Below are 19,775 nucleotides of genomic sequence, written 5' to 3'. Positions count from 1 at the left end.
CAAGGGGTATTGAACATGCGTCTCCGGTGTTAACAATTGAGTGTCCTACCCCAAAAACCCACACACACAAACCAATCCCAGTTGGCAAAAAAACAAATGGTCAAACATATGGAACGCCAACTCTACAATTCTTTAAAGACCTCATTGATTTATTTCAATAGGTCTCTAAATATTTGTTGCTATCATTATATAATTAATGTTAGTACCGCTAAAAGCTGCACTCTCACAAATTGAACGTTTTGACAACTTCTTTATTTTTTGTCTTGGAACCAGCCAATTTTTGCGAAAATGCATGGAAACTAGTAATATAAGACTGCTGACAAAAAAATAGATCGCAGATTTTTGTATTTAAGTTAAACAATTGATGTTTTATGCATTTTTCTTAAACCGTTAGTAACGGTTTAAGCCTAATTTTCGAACGGAAATATGAAAACCTGCGATCTGATCTTTTGTCTCGTTCCGCAAAGTATAAATAGCCATTCCATGACAAAAAATAAAAAAAAGTTGTAGAAACGGTATATCTGTGAGGGCGCAGCTTTAAATTGTTGCTCTCACTTATTCAATTAGAGAGCTCTTCAAATAATATGAAGAAAGCTGTACAGTAAGGCAACAAATAATTTGTAGCTAGCTCCATTTCTAACAAATCTGTACACAACCATGATTGCTTTTCAGATAGCTCTTATTATATTAATTAGCTCTTTAATTATATTGTTAAGAGCATTAAGTTGAAATCTAAGCACACTACATAATTATGATTTGGAAATGGCTCACATTTAATAAGGGACGTCTTGATTCTATTAGGAGATAAATCTAGCTCAAGATTACTCAATTGAATCTAGCTCTTTATTTCAATTGAATTGCAGAGCTCTCCTAATGATTTGGTGAGATCTCTAATTTTATTGATGCTATCATTTATTCGATCGAAGCTCTCTTTTATTGAATTGAATTGAATTGAAGAGGTTTATAATTATAAAAACTCTTCATACGTTTGAGTTTTTGCATATTTGGCGTTCCGTACCAATAGTATAATCCAGAACTGCGTTTACCGATCATCAGCTAAGAACCTGATGGTCATGCATTAGCATAAATAAATCGGTATTCTGTATTTATTTACCAGAATAATTATGTCCAAAATAAGCTCGAAATTAACATCTTAAAAGATATGATACGGGTTTTTTTCGAGTAGTATTTGCACGGTCACTATTTTGTTCCATGGTACACATTAAAACAAATTCACTGTTAAAAGTTAAAAACAGATATTACCATGTGCATCAGTAAATAACAAAAGTCTCAAAAAATATTTTAACAACTAAAATATTATAGAAAACACATCACAGTATTTCAAATATTCGCGCAATCCATCTATCGCTGCATGTACTCCAGTCACGATCATGGGTTTTCCCAAAGTGTGGGAATTTCGTCGGGTTCATTTTGATTTCGTGGACAGTAATCAATAACAGTTTTTAATTTAAGCTCATTGCAGACCACTGCATTCAAAATGATTAAAAAAAAGATACGTTTACATATATTTATGTGTGATATTTTGTTAATTGATAATAAATAAGCATAATTTTCGAATTGTATCTTTTATATAAATGTCAACAATACCTCCAAATAATGGACTCGGCGATGTTAAAGGTCGATCGGCATATGACGTCACAGCCTCAGTATGGCGGTAGTTTTACAACACGATTCATATGAAAAACATTCAGATTAGTGATTATCTTCTGAATAAATGGAATTGCCACACCAAGGAATATGGAGGGACCTAAACGACTCGACTTTACAACTGTTGGACCCGTGGGGACCGAACAAAAGAAGGCCCCGACCCCGAAAACATTCCGTTTAGTACTGGACTTGAGTGATTCCACGGATACTACTTGTCCGGAGTTTTTCTATTCGGAGTTAGTGAAACCGTCGTCGGTAAGTCACCATTTTGATCGTGCAGATTGACATGTCATTGTTCTTTCATATTACTTTCAAACGGCATCAACTTTCATTTAAAACAATTTCGTAAACACCAAGTTCAATGGGGAATTCCTATAATGACGTTTCAAAACTTCGTAGTTTTCACAGTAAACATTCATGTTCAAGTTTCGCCATTTTCGGCTCTCCGTCCCCTGAACTAACAAGAGAAGAAAAGGACTACCGCCATTTTGATTATTTGTGAGTATTTGGCTCGATTGTCCAAGAAACTTGACCCAGGCATTACCATCAACCCTCCCCTTGATCCCGTGTGCAGTCACCGTTTCCAAAGCAACCGGGACTGATGCTGTGCGCATGCATGGATAGTCATTCGGGATCGTTGCTATTTCGGCCAAAATAGAAGGTTATACTTGGATATTTGCACATTTCATATGATTGTCGACATAACTCAAGTAACTACACAGTCATGTATATGTAGAACAGATATGCATATCGGTGTTGGGGTACCGAAGTAGGGTTGCGAATAGTTTAGACTGTCAGTGCTTAAGCTATTTCCACGCGTCTTGCAAACAATGTGAAAACTGAAAATGTTAAGTTGGTTCTAGTTGAAACCTTTTTAGGCCCCTATGTTTTTGTGTGATTGACATTTTGAGGATGATCTGGTTTGATTGCTCAAGATATTACACAGGGAACTATTTAGTTTGGCCGGTCTAGAGTATTGCTTGGTAGACTTAATATTATCAAACCGGCGCGATATAACATTCAGAATGTTACAATGAAGGGTAACAGAATGAAGGGATATTCACTGAAAATTTTACTTGTCGATTAGGCTGTTTTTGGAACACTGATTATTTCATATTAAAAGTATAGTAGATGTTAGCTGGTTTTGTCTTAGAAACTGATTTTATTTGTTAATAAGTACTTTATTGGAAACAGAAGTTTGTCGTCTGCAATTGTTACGGTCAATGCGCACGCGCGAGTGTATTGGTGAAGTTGATAGTAAGTAAAGTGCTATTTTTGGAAGCGTGCTATTGATGACGGTGCGCTGATTGGCGGTGGGTCTTTGAAGTCCCCTACTCACGTCGTCGCGGTTGATTGGAAGTGCAGTAATTGATTACTATCGATTATTAATTGGGAATTGAGGTTTTGTAGTGTATTACGGTTTACTAGGTCGCGGCTATATTTAGCTAGGCTGGCTTAAACTAGAGCGCGGAGTATCTGCTTGTATTGTGTATTGGATCGTTGTGTATCGCTCGCGCTATGTGTGACTGACAGCAGCGGGGGAGTTAACGGCGTCTTTCATGTCTGCTGTTTTCTTACTCCTTGGTTTAAATTATCTACTGTTAAAACAATAAAACGTTTATTTATTTCAATGATAGCATGTCATTTGTTTTAATCAGCAACCATGACAATTTAACAAGTTTTAATGTTCGTAAATTTGGGTTCTATATTACATGATTTTTTACTCGATACAAGAATGTTAAACTAAGGGTTGATTTATAAATATTCAGTTTAATGTGATGCCCATTGTGTAAAAAGGCAATATATTGATAACCGAAACAAATATTGCCTCTTTAACAAGTGAGTGGATCTGAAATTGGTAAATAAAATGTTTTTAGGGTTATAAACTTACTTTGATTATTTAAGCAATCTTTTCAACAGAAACATTTATTTTACAGGATGCCAATAAAAGCATTGTCAATAAAAGCATCAACAACAATCCAGATGACCCATTTGGAGATGATGATGAAGAAAAGATGCAAGCAATTGCAAAATCTTTTGAGGATAAGTACAATGTAAATTCTTGTTAGCATTTGTCATATTCACATTTAGCAGTCTATTTTGTGGTCTGTTGCACGAGTTTCTGCTAAAAATCAAAATACCATTGACTTTTTGTTAAGCAAATTTGTTAATGTGGTCAATTGTATCTCACCATGAGCATTTTGGCTGAGGTGGTGAGTTAACCAATAGGCACTGGTACCAGTGGAAGTCTTTAACTCTTATGTCAGTGTCCCCCAGCCCCGTCCAACGGTGATACATTTGCTCTGCTTAGGTGTCATATATTTATAATGGTTTAAAATTTATTTCATATTTAGAAGAAAAAAAACTTACAGTTAAACCATTTGCTGCTCTTTCAATGAATAAAATTATAAATTACGATGTTGAATGTTTGTGATGTTATGACGTTTAAAAAATAATAGTTTCTGTAGCTTAAGTGATGTTTATACAGAAATTGGAAGTCATATTTAAATACAAAGACTTTTGAGTGGCAATGAAATGAAACTTTGTTTTTAGATCATAATGATGGAATATGATTACAATCTCAATTCCATTGTTATTGATATAATGTTGAATGTTCTCCAATGTCACTGTAATTACCCTGCACTGATTATAACTGTTCAAATCCTTTATTTCAGTCTGTGCCTTAATTTTTTTCAGCACTTGTCCATTCGGGCAAGTGATTAATTAAAACCACTTGCCCAAACACAATCTCACTTGCCCAAAATAACCAATTCATGCGTAAATATACAAGAGCCAATATTTCAATATAATAATAACGTTCAGTCAGGATTTGTGAATTGTTGATGAAGAAGTTATGAAAACAGAGGGATCTAAATTTCGGAAAAATGCATTTGCCTGTTCGGGCAACCACCTTGGAATTTTGACTTGCCTGAAACAGTATTTACTTGTCCGGGGCTTTGGGCAACCCAGTTACGACGAAGACTGTTATTTAACTCTTTATTGATTTTATAATCCTTAAGGCTGAAGCGTCAATAAAGAGTAAAATAAGTTCTTGAATGGTTAATGTTGACACCACTAATGGTTAATGTTAAGTTAACACCACTTTAAATATATGATGTTTATAGTTTTTTCCAATGGTTAATGTTGACACCACAAATTGTTAAAGTTAACAACACTTAAATAATGTTGATAATTTTCTTATGGTTAATGTTAAAACCACTTGCGCATTACTTTCAACTGTATGTACATGTATTACAACACATAAAATTTGAAAAATGAATATTTGAATTAGTTCTCAATGACCTTCAAGGATTATTTTATTTTCAGAAACAAGACGGTAAAAAGAAAAAGAAGAAGAAATGGCGAGACCATGACTACCTTGCCTACCTGGGGGACGGATATGATGAGTCAGACACTTTCATTGACAATTCAGAGGCTGTAAGTTTGAACAGAGAAACTGTACATGGTCTGGAACAATTATTTTCACCTGGCCCCATTATCAACAAAATACTCTGGTATAACTAATTTTCCACAGTGTAACATTATTCAAAATTACTAATGCTTTACTATCTTTAAAAGCACATTCTCTTGTTCATTAACATCAATTCTCAATATTCTAAAAAGAAATATTTCTACGTCACAAAAAATGTACTGTGAAACTCAAAAATAATCAATTGGACCCAAATATAGATTTTGCTTTAAGGCCTAAAAAAAAATACATTTGGTTTGGGTAACCCGACCCTACCTACGGAATAGGCGCCGACCCTAACATTTTTATAGTCAGTTTGAAAAAAAAAATGAAAAAAAAAAAAAAAAAATTTTACTTATTTTTTTGCTTTTCAATATGTAGTTTAAAACCTTAATTGCTTATATAGAAGATAACTTTAACACCATTCTCCAATGATGAAAATGACATTCTTATATAAAGACTAATAAAAAAAATTAATAAAAAGCCTACCTACCCTACCTATTTTTGAAAAGGATGTAACCCTAACCAAACAATTTTTTTTTTAGGCCTAAGTTAATTTTTTGTGAACTATTTACCAAATGTTTTTATCGACATAATTTTGAATCAATTAATGCTGTAATGTTATAAAATGAGTTGAGACTGAGATTGCGATTTGACTCGAGTCCTTTCTATTTGGTTTTGAGGCCAGTTGTTGATGAATGTTCTTTATGGATAGAAATACAGGTTTTATTTAAAGGTAACTTGAAATGATGAATCTAAGCGATGGATTTATGTTGCACATGTATGATGGTGATCACTTATAGCAATATAGCTGCAAATCAATATTGAATATTAAATGAACCTATATGTTTAAGATGTTCATTTATTACAAATAGATCATGTTTTTCAAGGGAGCATAGTGATGGAAGGAATCTATTTTATTTCCTGTACATGAAGTATAACCGACTTACTGTTTAACACTGAACCTTGGATAAGATCATCTAGTATGATGTCACAGTCCAATAGGTGAATTGACCCTGTAAGATACACCAATATAATTTTTTTAAAAGTATACAAAATAGTTGTCCCTGATTTGCCTGTTTGATGTGATATGAACTATAAATTAATGACCCAGTACATCAACATACATGTGTGGTTATCACAAATATAGCCTCTGCTTCAGGGTTCATACATACTTGAATGAGTTACAGAGCCATATTGCTAATTGACTAACATTGTACACCAATAAATGATAAATAAAATCTTGATGAAGGTAAACGAAGATGGAACATCTGAAAATTCTTTTTAAATTCATACTTGTGATTAAGATTAGAAATTATACATTATTATATTTTCAGTATGATGAGTTGCTGCCAGAGACTATGACCACGAAACTTGGTGGGTTCTACATAAACTCGGGCAAACTAGACCTCAAAGAGATGTCTGACAATTCTGAGGATGAATTCCTGTCTCCACAACCAGTCAAGAAAAACAAGAAAAGGGTTGGTTGTTTGTACTTTTTCTTTGGATAAGAGTTTTAAAACTTAAATCAGGTTTTATAAACTGGTATTTTGTTTAAAGATGTTAAGCTGATGTATTGTTGTGGGCGTCTATGGTATGTTAACTCTTGAGTCTTCGCCATACTAAATTTGGTTCCAACATTTTCAAATAAAACTTGGTAAGGCTCATATCTTTAGATTTAAATATTGTCAAGTTATGCCCTTTGTGTGTCTGGGAAAATACAACTGTCGAGCAGTGCTCTTGTCTTGTTTATTTATTAATTGTCTTTAACAGACAACAAGAATATCATTTCATACTGATTGTATTACAAGGGGTAAACAACAATGCAACAAGGACTTCCTTAAATGTAAAAATCCCCATACCTAAGTTTGACTTTCCTAGGAAGCTCTTATTGACTGAATGTGTGGGTGTGTGCGTGCGAAAACTATGGCTGTTTATTTACAAATACATGTACATGTGTACATGTGTATGTATATAAATTGTATAATTCTCAATATGTATGCATATTATTTCAGAGGATATCGTCTGATGAGGACTCTGATGGGGAACAGAAAATTAAGGTACATGTTGAAAAAATAATAGCATAAGGACAAATAAAGCCATTTATATGTTTTAAAGCCATTTATATGTTTTAACCTGGCACTGTGAATTATCGATATTTGCTGATTGTCTGCTGTCTGCACAAAATAAAACTTAAAGCTGAGGACCGTATGGGATAATCAAATTTGTTGGTCCAAAGGAAAGTCTAATCTGAATCAATTTCATTTTGTATAGTGCCAAAATAGTACAAGTAACTGAGGCTCAAAGCACTGGCAATTCATGGTCCTAAAGATACATTAACACCTTCTGTTTTGGGCCTTTGGCATTTCACACAGACTTAAGCTGTTTGGGTTTTTTAAGTATATGTACATGTAAAATAGTTGATATCTTAAACACAAACTGTACATACAGAAGAAGAAGATAAAGGACACGCTGACAGTGGATGGGGATGTGAAGAAGAAGAAGAAAAAGAAGCTGATTGTGCCACCTGGGGAGAAACCCTTCAAGAAACCAAAACTCCTCAAAGAAAACAAAAAGTAAGATATAATTTTTGCTGTTTATAGTTAATCTGATTTTAATGGTTGATTTTGATGGTTAAGACTAGATAGAAAAGGTAGAGAGCATGTCTTTTGTGACGCTAAAAAGCCTATTTCCCCTTAGCTCCTGAATGTGATGTTATGGTCCAAAAACCATTCTTTTTTTGCTCTGTCCCAGTAGGTTTGGCAAAAGAAATAAAAAAGATAAAGACATGTTCTCATTATTGTAATTGGAACAAACATCAGTACAATTATCTACAGAAGAGAAAAATGAGAAAAAATAAGGAATGAGATAATTATTTTTGAGTGCTTAAAATTAAAAGAAAACAGAAACTTGAATTACAAACTATTATACCTTTGTCTAGTGGGAAGCAGTCTGCAGTCAGTGCCCTGATAAAATCAACGTCTCCTAACATGAATGGCGAAAGGCCAGTAGAGAATGGCTTCTCAAACCCATCTGAGAACGGTGAAGGTCAAAGTCACCTGAAGTCTAACATCTCCATGGTGATAGAATCTGTGGTTGCCATGGCAACACAGGACGACTCAAATAGCCAGGATGTAGAGGAGCCGAAGAAAGTTGTTGATCCGGAGAGCATTCCAAACCTTCCAGATAACCTGCCCAGTGGCATGGAGGCCAAACTCAATGAATTGAAGATTGTGAGTGGATACTCTCATGATAATCATTCAAAGAATATGAATTAATGGGTTTAAAGCAAATTAGTGCAAATTTTAATGGTATTGGACATACATGTTATTCTTAAATAATTTTAATACCGCCAGAAAGTGAAATATAGCAACTGTCTACAAGTTTACATCCTCTTACCATTTACAGTTTTGGCTTGATTGTTATTAATGTTTTATGTGGCCAAACAATTTAAGCTGCTTGGAGTGTAAAATTTAAATTTTGAGAGAGAAGTACCGGTACCATTTCATCAGGGGTTTCAAAATGATCTTGTATCCTGGAGGGAATAACATGGCAATTAGTGTCCATCCACCTCGCTATGTTTTCATGGCCCTGGGGTTTTTCCCCCACATCACTCCCTTATTTCAGCAATTATCATGCTTCTTTCAAACAAAATGTAACCTTTGCAATAATGTTCAGACTTTAAGACATTAAAACAATATTTTCAGCTCTCCAAAGATGCTGGAAAAGTGAAGTTCTTTACAGCTGGTGTCAACAAACTGTTGCTCGAGTATGTAAATCTTTTTATTAATTTATTCCATGAAATTATTATTTTCCATAAATAAGTCCTTTATGTTTTTCACTTGTTTCTTGCATGTCTCATTTTGTCAATGTGTACTCTGCAATACAGTTCTGTGAATTGAATAAATATAATAATATAAAACTTCTTTATCACACATATCAAGAAAAGTTTCAGTCCAAAAGTCTAAACTGTCTGTTAATCCCACTGGCTGAATATAAGGCTAAATATGTATGCACTTAAAGACACCAAATCACTATTTCAGAGTGGAAATAATGTCGAAGCAGATGTCAACGAGTCAACGGTCAGCCATGTTTGGTCACCTGGCGGCATACCTGCCATGTAGCAAGGATACCCTGCTGAAACGTGCCCGCTCACTTCGGGCTAAGGAGTTAGAGGACAAGATTAAAGCACCCATGGAGAGACTCAAACAAGGTGAGGGAAGAGACCGTAAAAAATATGAAATCTTAAAACTGCTTTGTAATAACATGAGGCCAATGGTAACATGATTTCATTGTCCTTGTCACAAGTAGAAAGTTGATTCTTATGGGTGTTTAAAGTAAGCTATTGTATTATACAACCAGGTGCTAAAATAAGTTGACCATTTACTGAAGAAATATGATCCTGTTTTTAGTCAAATAATGGCAATTGTCGTCATGTTTTTTTAATACTTGTTGAGGAATATGAAATTGTTATTATGCTAGCATCTTCATTTGAAAGTGAAATAAAAAAATAACATGTTTGATTGCAAAAATATATGACTTTATTTTCAGCCGTGAACAGAATTATGCCAGGATTGCTCGAAAAATATGAGGAAGAATGCAAGAAAGTGGCCATTGAAAGGTAGTTTAGGTTAAATTGAATGAGAGTTTCAATCATACATTTTTACAATTCTCTTGTCATTTCTAAGATTGTCTTATTAACATATTGTATTTTTACTCATCAGTTATAGTTTTTTCTATCAGGAAAAAACATCAACAATTTGCATTTTATACTAGAATTGCAAAATATATTCCTATCCCTTTGGAGATTATATGTTCATATGCAAGATATTCACACTTATTCTCTTTCCTGTAAGTGTAGTGGTTTACAAGCGCACTCGCTTCTCACATGACCTTAGTTCAATTCTCGGTCTGGGCATGTGAGTGTCTTGTTGGATGTCACAAAGCCGGACAAGTGGGTTACTACGGCAACAACCACAATACCAGACCACACTCTTGCACAACATTGTGCCAACAAATACGATTCCTTACATGTTGTAATTGCTCTCAATGTAAACTTATCTCCCTGTATCACAGGCAAGAGGAGAGTATGAGAGAGTCCGGTAAAGAGGAGACGGAGGAGGGGGGGACAGAGGACGATGAAGAGAAAACCAGCCAATCAGAGAGCAGCAAGAAACGCGTGCCTGGGCCTCGCAAACACTTCACCTGGGACAGTGAAACCAGGTATACCTTGAAAATTATGTCTGGATCAACTGTATTTTGCTTTTTGTTTAATTTTTACCCTAACAAATACAATGTAACTTGTAAACAAACGTGTGTCATGTGATGAAAATGGAAATTTTGAAGTTTTATTTTGTACGAGTCAATTGTGTTTTACATACTGTTGAAACATGATGTTTCTAAAATTCAGAAACAATATGTATTTTGGGCTCTGGCAACTGCCACTTTACGAAATTTTCATATAAAATTTGAAATTCAATTGTTTGAGTTGATTTTGATGGGATTATTTCCATGCTAGCTCAATATTTAAGAATTTATTTTAAATAGAAGTGTTAAAACTTATGGTAAGATTTAATATTTGGTCTTTTTGTAGAAAAAATATTTGGCGTTTGCTCCACAACATTGGAATTACAAGTAGACTTTTGTTTTAAGTTTTAAAACTTTGGCGTTTAATCTAAAACTGTTTACCATATGAAGCGAGGTCAGGTTGAACACATTTCTGCCAATTTTGAAAACATTTGACTGATAAACATAATTTATTTTTTCCAAAACCTTGGTTTTACACTAAAAAGAACACACAATAGGTTGATGAGCTTTTGAATAAAGAGTTACTTTAGTATTTGGGTCCAAAATCTAGATGTCTTGGATGAAAAGTTAGATCTGTACTCTAGATCTCCAGAAATCACACTGCAAAATTTTGTTCTTTTAGAATGACAAAAAGATTTTGTCTACTGGTAGGTAATAAATGTTTAATGTTTGGTATTTAACTCCATGTTGAACACTGCTTTATCCCACAGTCATAGGCATAAAATGTTCTGTTACGTTCAGGTCTGCCCTCTGTGATGTGGTCCGTGTGAAGATGAATGCATACTCCATATGCAAGCCCAAGTCCCAGTCGGCAGAGGAGTTTTGCAAGGCTTTCCTGGAAACAGAAGTTCGACCCATCTGGTTGAAGGGATGGATGCAGACTAGGGTTCTCTTCAAGGAGAGCAAGTCCGCACACAGTATCTGGACAAATCCGTGTGTATTCTTTAATAGTCTACTGGAAATGGTTTTTCTACAAAAACTGATATAAGTGGGATGGTAAAATTGAAAAAAAAGGAGAAAATCTTTCATATGACTTTGTCTCCATTTTATTTTTGGATGTGAAAATAAGGCTGTATATCTACTAGTTCTTTTGCCACACTTCATATCCTTAATAGTGTAAAATAAAATCCAAATTTTGTGTCAACATTTTCTTTTACGGAAGAAAAAATATCTGATTTTTTTTGGAACATTTTTCTTTGGTCCCATTACCCTATTTAGTATAGCAAAACGACTGCCTTGGAAAAATCTTTGAATCTAAGATTTTGTATAAGTTCTTGTCTGAGTTCATAGCGGGATTGTTAAAGGTAAATGTTAGTATTAAAATATCATGAACAGCTTTGTAAACATTGATCACTTAAATGATTACATGGTAAATATTGGGACAATGTGGATCAGGATATTGTAAAATAGGTATATTGGATTTATCAGGGACTGCTTTAAATGTGTAGTAAATACAGACAGTGATTATTCAAAGTCTGTTTATCAAGGCAAAAAGAGGCCAATTTTTAAAAGAATAATCTTTTTCCAGTATGCAAGATACCCTTTTGATAAAAAACATGATTGATATGTTCACAGAACTAGCTTTTACACGGTGTAAAAGTTTGCTTTATGTATGAGGAGAGGCAAAACATTAATATATTAGTACTATATAATTATATGCACTATTACACCATTTACTAGATGTCCCAATTTAGAAGGCAAAGGAGGTGGAAATTTTTTAAAAACAATTCACTAAGATTGTTTTAAATCAATTTTAATATAGTAACAGTCACTTCACATGTGTATATATACTGCTTTCAGACAAAAGACAAAGAAGTTGACAGTGCTAGGCAAGAAGACATTCACATCCCCGTCCATGGGCGGGAATACTCCCAGCCCCGGCTGTAACATGTCCATGTCGAGTGACGGGGGGTCAATCAAAGCTCCCAGTGTTACTGTTACTAAGATCACCCCTGGGTCAGGCAGTCTGAAGTCTGCAGTAGGGGCTGCCAATGTAAAGCAGGTGGTTCATACACCGAACACTCCAATGTTACCTCCGAAAAAGGCTGTTCCTACCTTATTGGATTATGCACAAGGAACGTCGAATAGTGGTGGTGCTTCAAATAGCATGTCCATGACAGATAAGTCAAATTCCAAATCGATCGGTCAAGGACCTCATGTTGAAATGATTAAAATTATAAACCCAAAGCTTACTGGTAGTTCACAGAAATCCAGTGATAATAAAACGTGGGACCATAAAGCTTCAGATATACTTAGGTCCTCCATGGCTAGTGAAGTGAATAAAACTTCCCCACAGAAACCAATTGTTCAGAGACAGAACTCAAACTCGATCTCAACTTCTCAAGCTGCTAATAGCTACCTTGCTCAATTTGCAAACTTTGCCAATGCTCCGATAGCATTGTTAAAATCCTCAAATAACTCTGGAAGTAATTCAAATAGTGATGTGATAAACTTGTCCACAAAAACTGACCACCAGTATTACCAGACACAGTTAGAAATTGAGCGACAAAAACAGATTCTGAAGCTAACAGCGGAACAGCGGCAAATGATTGAGAAAACTAAACAGTTGCAGCAGCAGCAGCAAAAGCAGCAACAGGCAGCTAAAAATGTTATAACTGTTAGTCGGCCATCAGGAAATGTCAGCCATAGCAGCTTGCAAAACAATAAATCGCCTTCTCAAAGTCCAATGAGCCTGGCAATGTCTAAAAACATTCCTTCAAGCCAAGGGGCTTCAAAAACTACTCCCAAGCAACTTGCCAGTCAATTTTCAAAATACTCCGAGCAATTAATTCGTCAGCAGCTTTCTGACAGTGGTAACATGTCGATGAATGAACGACAGGGTAAAATGTTATCCCCGACTGATCCTCTCAGGAAAACGTCCCCACAGGCTCAGCAAGTGAGGACGGTTCAGCCAATTTCTCAGGTTAACCACTCAGCAAAACCACAGCAGATGCCCCATCTTCAAAGCCATGGACATATTCAGGGAGCCGCACATGCCAAACCGGTCGTTACCGACGGTGGAGCAAATAGTTCAGCAACCAGCTTGCTCAAGAGCCTTTTTGGCCAAATGACATCCAACCAATCGAAACCTCAGTCTTTCCCCAGTACCCACTTAACTTCCCCTCAGCGACTGCAAGGATCCACACTGCCAAAACCGGTGGTCAGTCCACAGAGCCAGATTTCTCCGAAGCAATGGAATTCAGGTTCATCGTCAGGGCAAATGGCGCAAGCTACCTTTGCCAACTCAATGGGCCATCAGGCAAAGCAAGCATATATCCAGGCAGTCTCAGGGATGCAAGCCTATCCTGCCATGAAACTCTCCAGTGAACAACAGCAGGCTGCATATCAAGGTAATTATTACCATGACTTACAGAAGATGGGGCAAAACAATAAACACCTGCATAGCAAGGAACTTAACGTGGACTATAACAATTGTCAAGTTGTGCCTCTTGTCTGAAAAAAAATGCATACAAAAGCTTTAACCTGGCCATAACTCAAAAACAAAAGTAAGATATTCATATAAGACACTATAGATTTAAGCATTGAATGCTCTTGTATGTGTAACAAGTCTCATAAGCTTTAATAATGGTCAGAGTATTCCTCTTGAATTGAAAATTCAACGACAGATGGGCTTTGCATCTGCTTGCGTTGCTCTTGTTTAAATTGTATATAAAGCTCCACAATTAATAAATAGTTTGGTGTTTCAGAACTCTGCCACCACAATTTTACTTTTGCCGCTGTGTGGGTCCTTTTCTTTTTACGAAATAAAAGAATTTTAAAGTTTAAAAAAAGCCTACCTACAACAACTACCCACACTTAAAGATGGGGGTAGGGAAACATTTGACTTAATATGAACTAGTGAATTTTAACTAAATATGCTACTCGAATTAATCTGCTACACTAATTTAATGCTCAATGAAACACTATTTTTTTTCCTAATCTCTAACCTTGAACTTCCATTTCTTTTTCAGCACAGCAGCACAGATTAACAATGTTTGGAAAAAGTCCAACAGGTATATAAATGTTTTCAACTTAAAATGGTTACACTTAAATCAGACCTCATTCTGTTTCTTTAATTATCAGAGCATCGTAATGATTCTTCAAGAATGACTTGTGCCTTCTTTTCTGCTGTTGGTTAATCTTGTTCAGATGTTGTTCAAGCCTCCAATATTGCATCACTTCAGTAGCGACTTGATGTATTTTCATGCTCTTAATTATTTTGTTGAAACTGGAGTACAAACTGTAGCTTGAAATGCTGATTTTCCTTCTAGATGTATACTTCTATGAAAAAAATGCTTTCCCAGTGACATGATCAAGTTTGACACAAGGCTTGAGAAGATGTTCAATTCAAAATCTTAAAAAAGAAGTTTTGGGGACAATTATCTTTTCCACAGTCAAAGTCCAGCTTGATCACCATTTCTGTCCAAAAATATTTTTGCTCAGGCAAAAATTAATGAACAGTTTGTTATTTGAGCTTTCATACCAACAGTTTAAGGTGTCGGTTGGTAGGTTAGTATTTTTCCATAAAACAAAACAAAACAGGATAATTTTGTTATGGGTACCGTATTTCAGGAAACGCCAAACAAACTATTAATTGAGGCATCAAAAGGTATATAAGTTTAAAATGCCCAAAAGATTTCTTCAGAGTTTTGCTTTATTTTAATCTCAAAATAATGCTCATTGTACATACATGTATGACCTGTGACAAGCAGAATTGGATCTTACTGTAAATATGACATACCGGTAAGCAGCAAATATGATGTCATAGTTTCATGTGACTTAAAATAGAATGATGTCATCAATGGTGTGATGTGTTTCAAAAGTCATCAGTACTTTCAAGATAAATTGAAAAAAATAAACCTGCAAAATATATTTCACAGGATGTCCAAAACACCATATTTCGAACATTGTTGATTACAATCAGAGATGACGATATATTTTTTTTTATACAATTTTGAATATTATATATATATAATAATTACAACCAAAAAGCTCACCATTTCTGACCTAAACTGTCAACTATGATTTTGAAACATAAAGATAAGACCCATTTCTGCTTGTCCTTGTTTGTATGTATATATATGTACATGTACATCGTAGTCCATGTTGTCAATGCCACTTGCAGGGATACACTCTCAGTTATCTCCTGAAACGCAACAACAGTACAAAAACTTGACCCACTTTGGTTACCATGGCTACCAAGGTAATCAGCATGTTGTCGTGGTATCAGTTTTCACTCTTTTTTCCGAGCATGTGGTTTGTCTCCCCATTCTGTATGTTTTCATCTGTTTGGGGTGATGTTTTGTAGATGTAGAATGGGGTTTTAAGAAATTTAACTTCAGAATACAATCTAAACAGTACAATTTATCGATACAAGCCATTTGTTGCAAAAAATACAATAAAACCAGAAATTCTACTTCATGTAGTGACGTCTTGTGTTCAACACATTTTGTCTTGGTAAATCTTTGTTACAAATGGGAAATTATGTCTACTGATGATTTTTTTGGTCACAGCCTTATCAGTTAATCATGTGATATTATAAATACTATTTTAAAGAAATATGTATTTTAGAAAGACTGAGTACTTTGCATGCAAATTCTACCCCCTCATGGTTTGATTTATTGGTAGCATTTTAGTGCATGTTGTGTTTGGTATAGCAGTGGTCAAAATTAACACAAGCCCACAAGCCCTGCACTGTTAAAATGTCTCATGGGCTTGCTCAAATTCTGAACTTTATATAGCAGGGCTTGTTAAAAAATTTGATGCCAAGCAATAGTATAAGAATTCAGGCTTGTTTATCCAAAAGTCTGATTTCGATGACTGGTTTAGTTTTCTTCCAATATATTTTTAAAGTGTCAACTAACATAGTTATATACACTTTTATGACTTTTGTGTTGCACTCACATGATATATGAACATATGATCTATGAATACATGGTATATTGATCTTTGCTAAAATTAAAACATGATCATGGTGTAAAGAGTTCTCAATAAGTTTTGGTTGAACCATCTTAAAGGAACTGAATAGCTACTACTTATTCTGCTTAAAATTTTCCTTATTTTTCCGAATTTGAACCGGCCCAATTGCCATTTAAATCGTCAATTTTGGCCGGCAGCCAGTTCTTAATGAGAACTCTGTGTAAATGTTAGGAATATTGACTTCATTTATTTTAGGGAGTACATGTATATTAATTATCTTGTTGATATTTGCAGGTATGCTTTGCTAGTGCTTGTGGGGATAGGCAAAGTTATGCAATGAACCTTTCGACGCAGAGAATTTACATTAGCTTTTCAGTATATGAAATGCAGCAAGAAGAAATGGGTCTCAAATTATATATGTTAAAATTATGTTCTGGAATCACCTTATATATGTTAAATGGTAAAAAGAAGGGTAAACTACAGTAATATACCTTAAAAACATGTCACATCATCGGCACCGCAATTGTATTAAAGAAACAGAAAACAATGATGTCACTTCTCGAAAACATCAAATTTACTATAAGACCTATTTCTTTTGTTGCGGTTCTTGTATTTTTAACAGCCATACACATGATAAACATACTAGTTTATTAAAATACTAGTTTATTATCAATGATATTCATGAAAAAAAAACCTTTGTTTTTCAGAAGGACCGAAATGACTAGATAAAAACAAGGATGGCATCATTAGCAGTGAACTGCAGATTGCCAGAAACACCTAGCCACATAGTCCATCAAGAACATCTAGATTACATTAACCACTATATCGTTGTCAAATGTCTAGGCACAAACTATAATAATAGCACGTTTCATAACAGGTTAAAGGAAAACTCCATGTTTAAATCTCATCGGGTATATACAGTTGATTATTACTCTACATGTATATTGCTATAGTTGTCAGTTTGAGGATTTGCTTTCATATCTGTAGACTGTTAATATTTTGCAAGGTCCTTACTATGCATTTTAAGCTCGACTGATTTGGGCTATCGTGATAGTCTTTGTGTCTTCAGCACAGGCATGCTAAAACTTGAACCTTGGTCATAACTCGAAAACTGTTCCAAGATATTCATATGAAACTTGGTACACATGTTGCTTATGTCAATACACACAACAATAATAATAGTAGCTTAATAATTTTGGAATAATGCCCCTTGTTTGAAATGAAAGTAACGAGAGGAGTATTTGCGTTCTCTCTGTGGAGCTGTCGTTTTATAATGCAAGGTTTAAATTTGTAAATGTAAATCTATTAGTAAAACATATTTTTGCACGATTCTACATTTAAGACGGGATTGATCATAATTGAATTATCTCCAGTGGCTATCTGTTAAAGAAGTTTCGACTATAAGTTTTTGATACTCAGTTTGTCATTTCCAATTCCATTGTTGTTAGATCACAGAACAAGGCTTGTTTCCGTAATATACAAGTAGCAATATATTACAATGCAAATTTGTGAAATAATTTCACTGAAGTGAATGCCACATTTGTAAGAGATGCTGTAAGTTATGAATGCAGAATGTGCTTTTTGCAAATTATAAATCTAAATATTTTTACTGTGCTAAGTTATTTCATAATTACAGAGTTATGCATGTTCATGTTTTGAAGTATTCCATTTTATAATTTGGATGTTAATCAAATCATGTACATATCTAGTTGAATAAACACTAAAAGTTTAATGTTGTTTGTGTTTGTCGATATAAGGTATTGGATACACAAATATGTACATTTTCATGACTGGTGACCCTTTGTTATTTGAACAGCATTAAAAAGGGTTTTATTCGCAGAACAGGAATACATCAAAATTATAAAAGCAATATATCATTTATTTTACCCATGTATAGTATCTTGCATGAGTTGCAATTTAATACAAACATTCATCAAACTAGCTTTATTAGTTTTCCATAACAAATGATTTAAGTATCAAATGGCAACAAATGTAAAATTATTTATATCACATTCGCTGCTAACATGATTTTATTTATAGTTTGACACTAAATTAGCAGGGAAAAGTGACATCAGTTCAAATCCTATTACACTAGCGTAATACTGGAAAACGTGTAATGGCTGTATTACAATTACAATGGAAGCTAGGAATGTCATTCCTTTATGTATCATGTATTTTTTGATCAATTGCTTGAAATACTTATAATTGACGAGAAAGTATATATAGGGTTATCGGCATTAAAGTTTAACGTCATATAAAATGGAACTATCAGAGAATTAGCTTGTTTGTGGGTCAAATTCCTTGAAATAGAGATGGTTTGTACTGGGAATGGCTAAATTTTATGTACATATATTTTGTATTGAGTATTGACATTCAAACTTGGGGAGGAGTATGGCCTCTTGGGTGACATTGAACTTTACCTTCAAGTGAGATGCCTGCAGTCATTTACGAGATGTAACTTACGATTTTTCTTTCGATTACAACACATAAAATGTGGGGCTAAAGAAGCGAGCAAGCTCTTCTAAGCTATTAATTTTTTAAACAATATTGTTCCGACAGTTTTCTGCACACGGGGAACAAAATTGTGATGTCTGTTAACATGTAAAACAATTGGCGACTTCCATTGCAGCACGTTGGACTGGTTCAGAGGGTCCTGCTGAGTGGTCAGCATATCAGACTCTGGTTAAGTGGGTCTTGCTGAGTGGTCAGCATGTTGGACTCTGGTGCAGTGGGTCCTGCCGAGTGGTCAGCACGTTGGACTCTGGTTCAGTGGGTCTTGCCGAGTGGTCAGCATGTTGGACTCTGGTTCAGTGGGTCTAGCCGAGTGCATAGCACATTGGACTCTGGTTCAGTGGGTCTTGCTGAGTGTTCAGCATGTTGGACTCTGGTTCAGTGGGTCCTGTTGAGTGGTCAGCACATCAGGCTCTGGTTCAGTGGGTCCTGCCTAGTGCACAACACATTGGACTCTGTTTCAGTGGGTCCTGCTGATTGGTCAGCACGTTGGTCTCTGGTTAAGTGGGTCCTGCTGATTGGTCAGCACGTTGGTCTCTGGTTAAGTGGGTCCTGCTGAGTGGTCAGCACATTGGACTCTGGTTCAGTGGGTCCTGCCAAATGATCAGCCCTTCAGTTTCTTGTTCAGTGGGTCCTAGGTTCCAACCCTACTTGGAGATTTGTTGATTAGTACTGGTTTTCATCCATTTGCTGCCATGAAAGCTTTTCAGACCTTATTAATCATTGCAATGTGAAATCAATTTGCCATTTGTATACAAAAAACTGTAGGTTGAGCTCAAATATCTGATACGATTTCTAATAAAATGCCTTGGCACAGATTTGCACCTTGAAGCAAAATTACATGTGAATAGGTTTTTTCATATTGTAACAGCCATTTAACAGTCCATAAAAAACATTCCAG

The 19,775-nt window shown here is 35.0% G+C and overlaps 1 protein-coding gene across 2 annotated transcripts; it reads left to right on the top strand.

Annotated features, from left to right (window-relative positions):
• Positions 1 to 1,669: 1,669 nt before the first annotated feature.
• LOC128228273 (ubinuclein-2-like) lies at positions 1,670 to 18,095 on the top strand. Of its 2 annotated transcripts, XM_052939473.1 has the most exons (16): positions 1,670 to 1,923; positions 3,606 to 3,722; positions 4,996 to 5,106; positions 6,475 to 6,618; positions 7,153 to 7,197; positions 7,589 to 7,713; positions 8,079 to 8,370; positions 8,845 to 8,906; positions 9,181 to 9,350; positions 9,689 to 9,758; positions 10,214 to 10,360; positions 11,186 to 11,377; positions 12,245 to 13,794; positions 14,416 to 14,457; positions 15,570 to 15,647; positions 17,071 to 18,095. In XM_052939473.1, the coding sequence occupies exons 1-16, from the start codon at positions 1,759 to 1,761 to the stop codon at positions 17,082 to 17,084; spliced, it is 3,324 nt and encodes a 1,107-aa protein (XP_052795433.1). In that variant the 5' UTR covers positions 1,670 to 1,758; the 3' UTR covers positions 17,085 to 18,095. The 2 variants fall into 2 exon arrangements, with proteins under 2 accessions (XP_052795433.1, XP_052795434.1); XM_052939474.1 differs by lacking the exon at positions 15,570 to 15,647.
• The last annotated feature ends 1,680 nt before the right edge of the window (positions 18,096 to 19,775 follow it).

Source organism: Mya arenaria, chromosome 3 (assembly GCF_026914265.1).
Source record: "Mya arenaria isolate MELC-2E11 chromosome 3, ASM2691426v1".
Classification (NCBI taxonomy): Eukaryota; Metazoa; Mollusca; class Bivalvia; order Myida; family Myidae; genus Mya; species Mya arenaria.
The sequence above is the reverse complement of the archived record's forward strand: the minus strand, read 5'-3'. Positions and strand labels throughout refer to the sequence as shown.

Bases quoted from the DNA above. Each gene is read 5' to 3' on its own strand.
- LOC128228273 (XM_052939473.1), top strand. From the start codon at position 1,759: ATGGAGGGACCTAAACGACTCGACTTTACAACTGTTGGACCCGTGGGG. The intron at 6,619-7,152 runs GTTGGTTGTTTG...ATATTATTTCAG, and splicing joins TCAAGAAAAACAAGAAAAGG to AGGATATCGTCTGATGAGGA. The intron at 7,714-8,078 runs GTAAGATATAAT...ACCTTTGTCTAG, and splicing joins CTCCTCAAAGAAAACAAAAA to TGGGAAGCAGTCTGCAGTCA.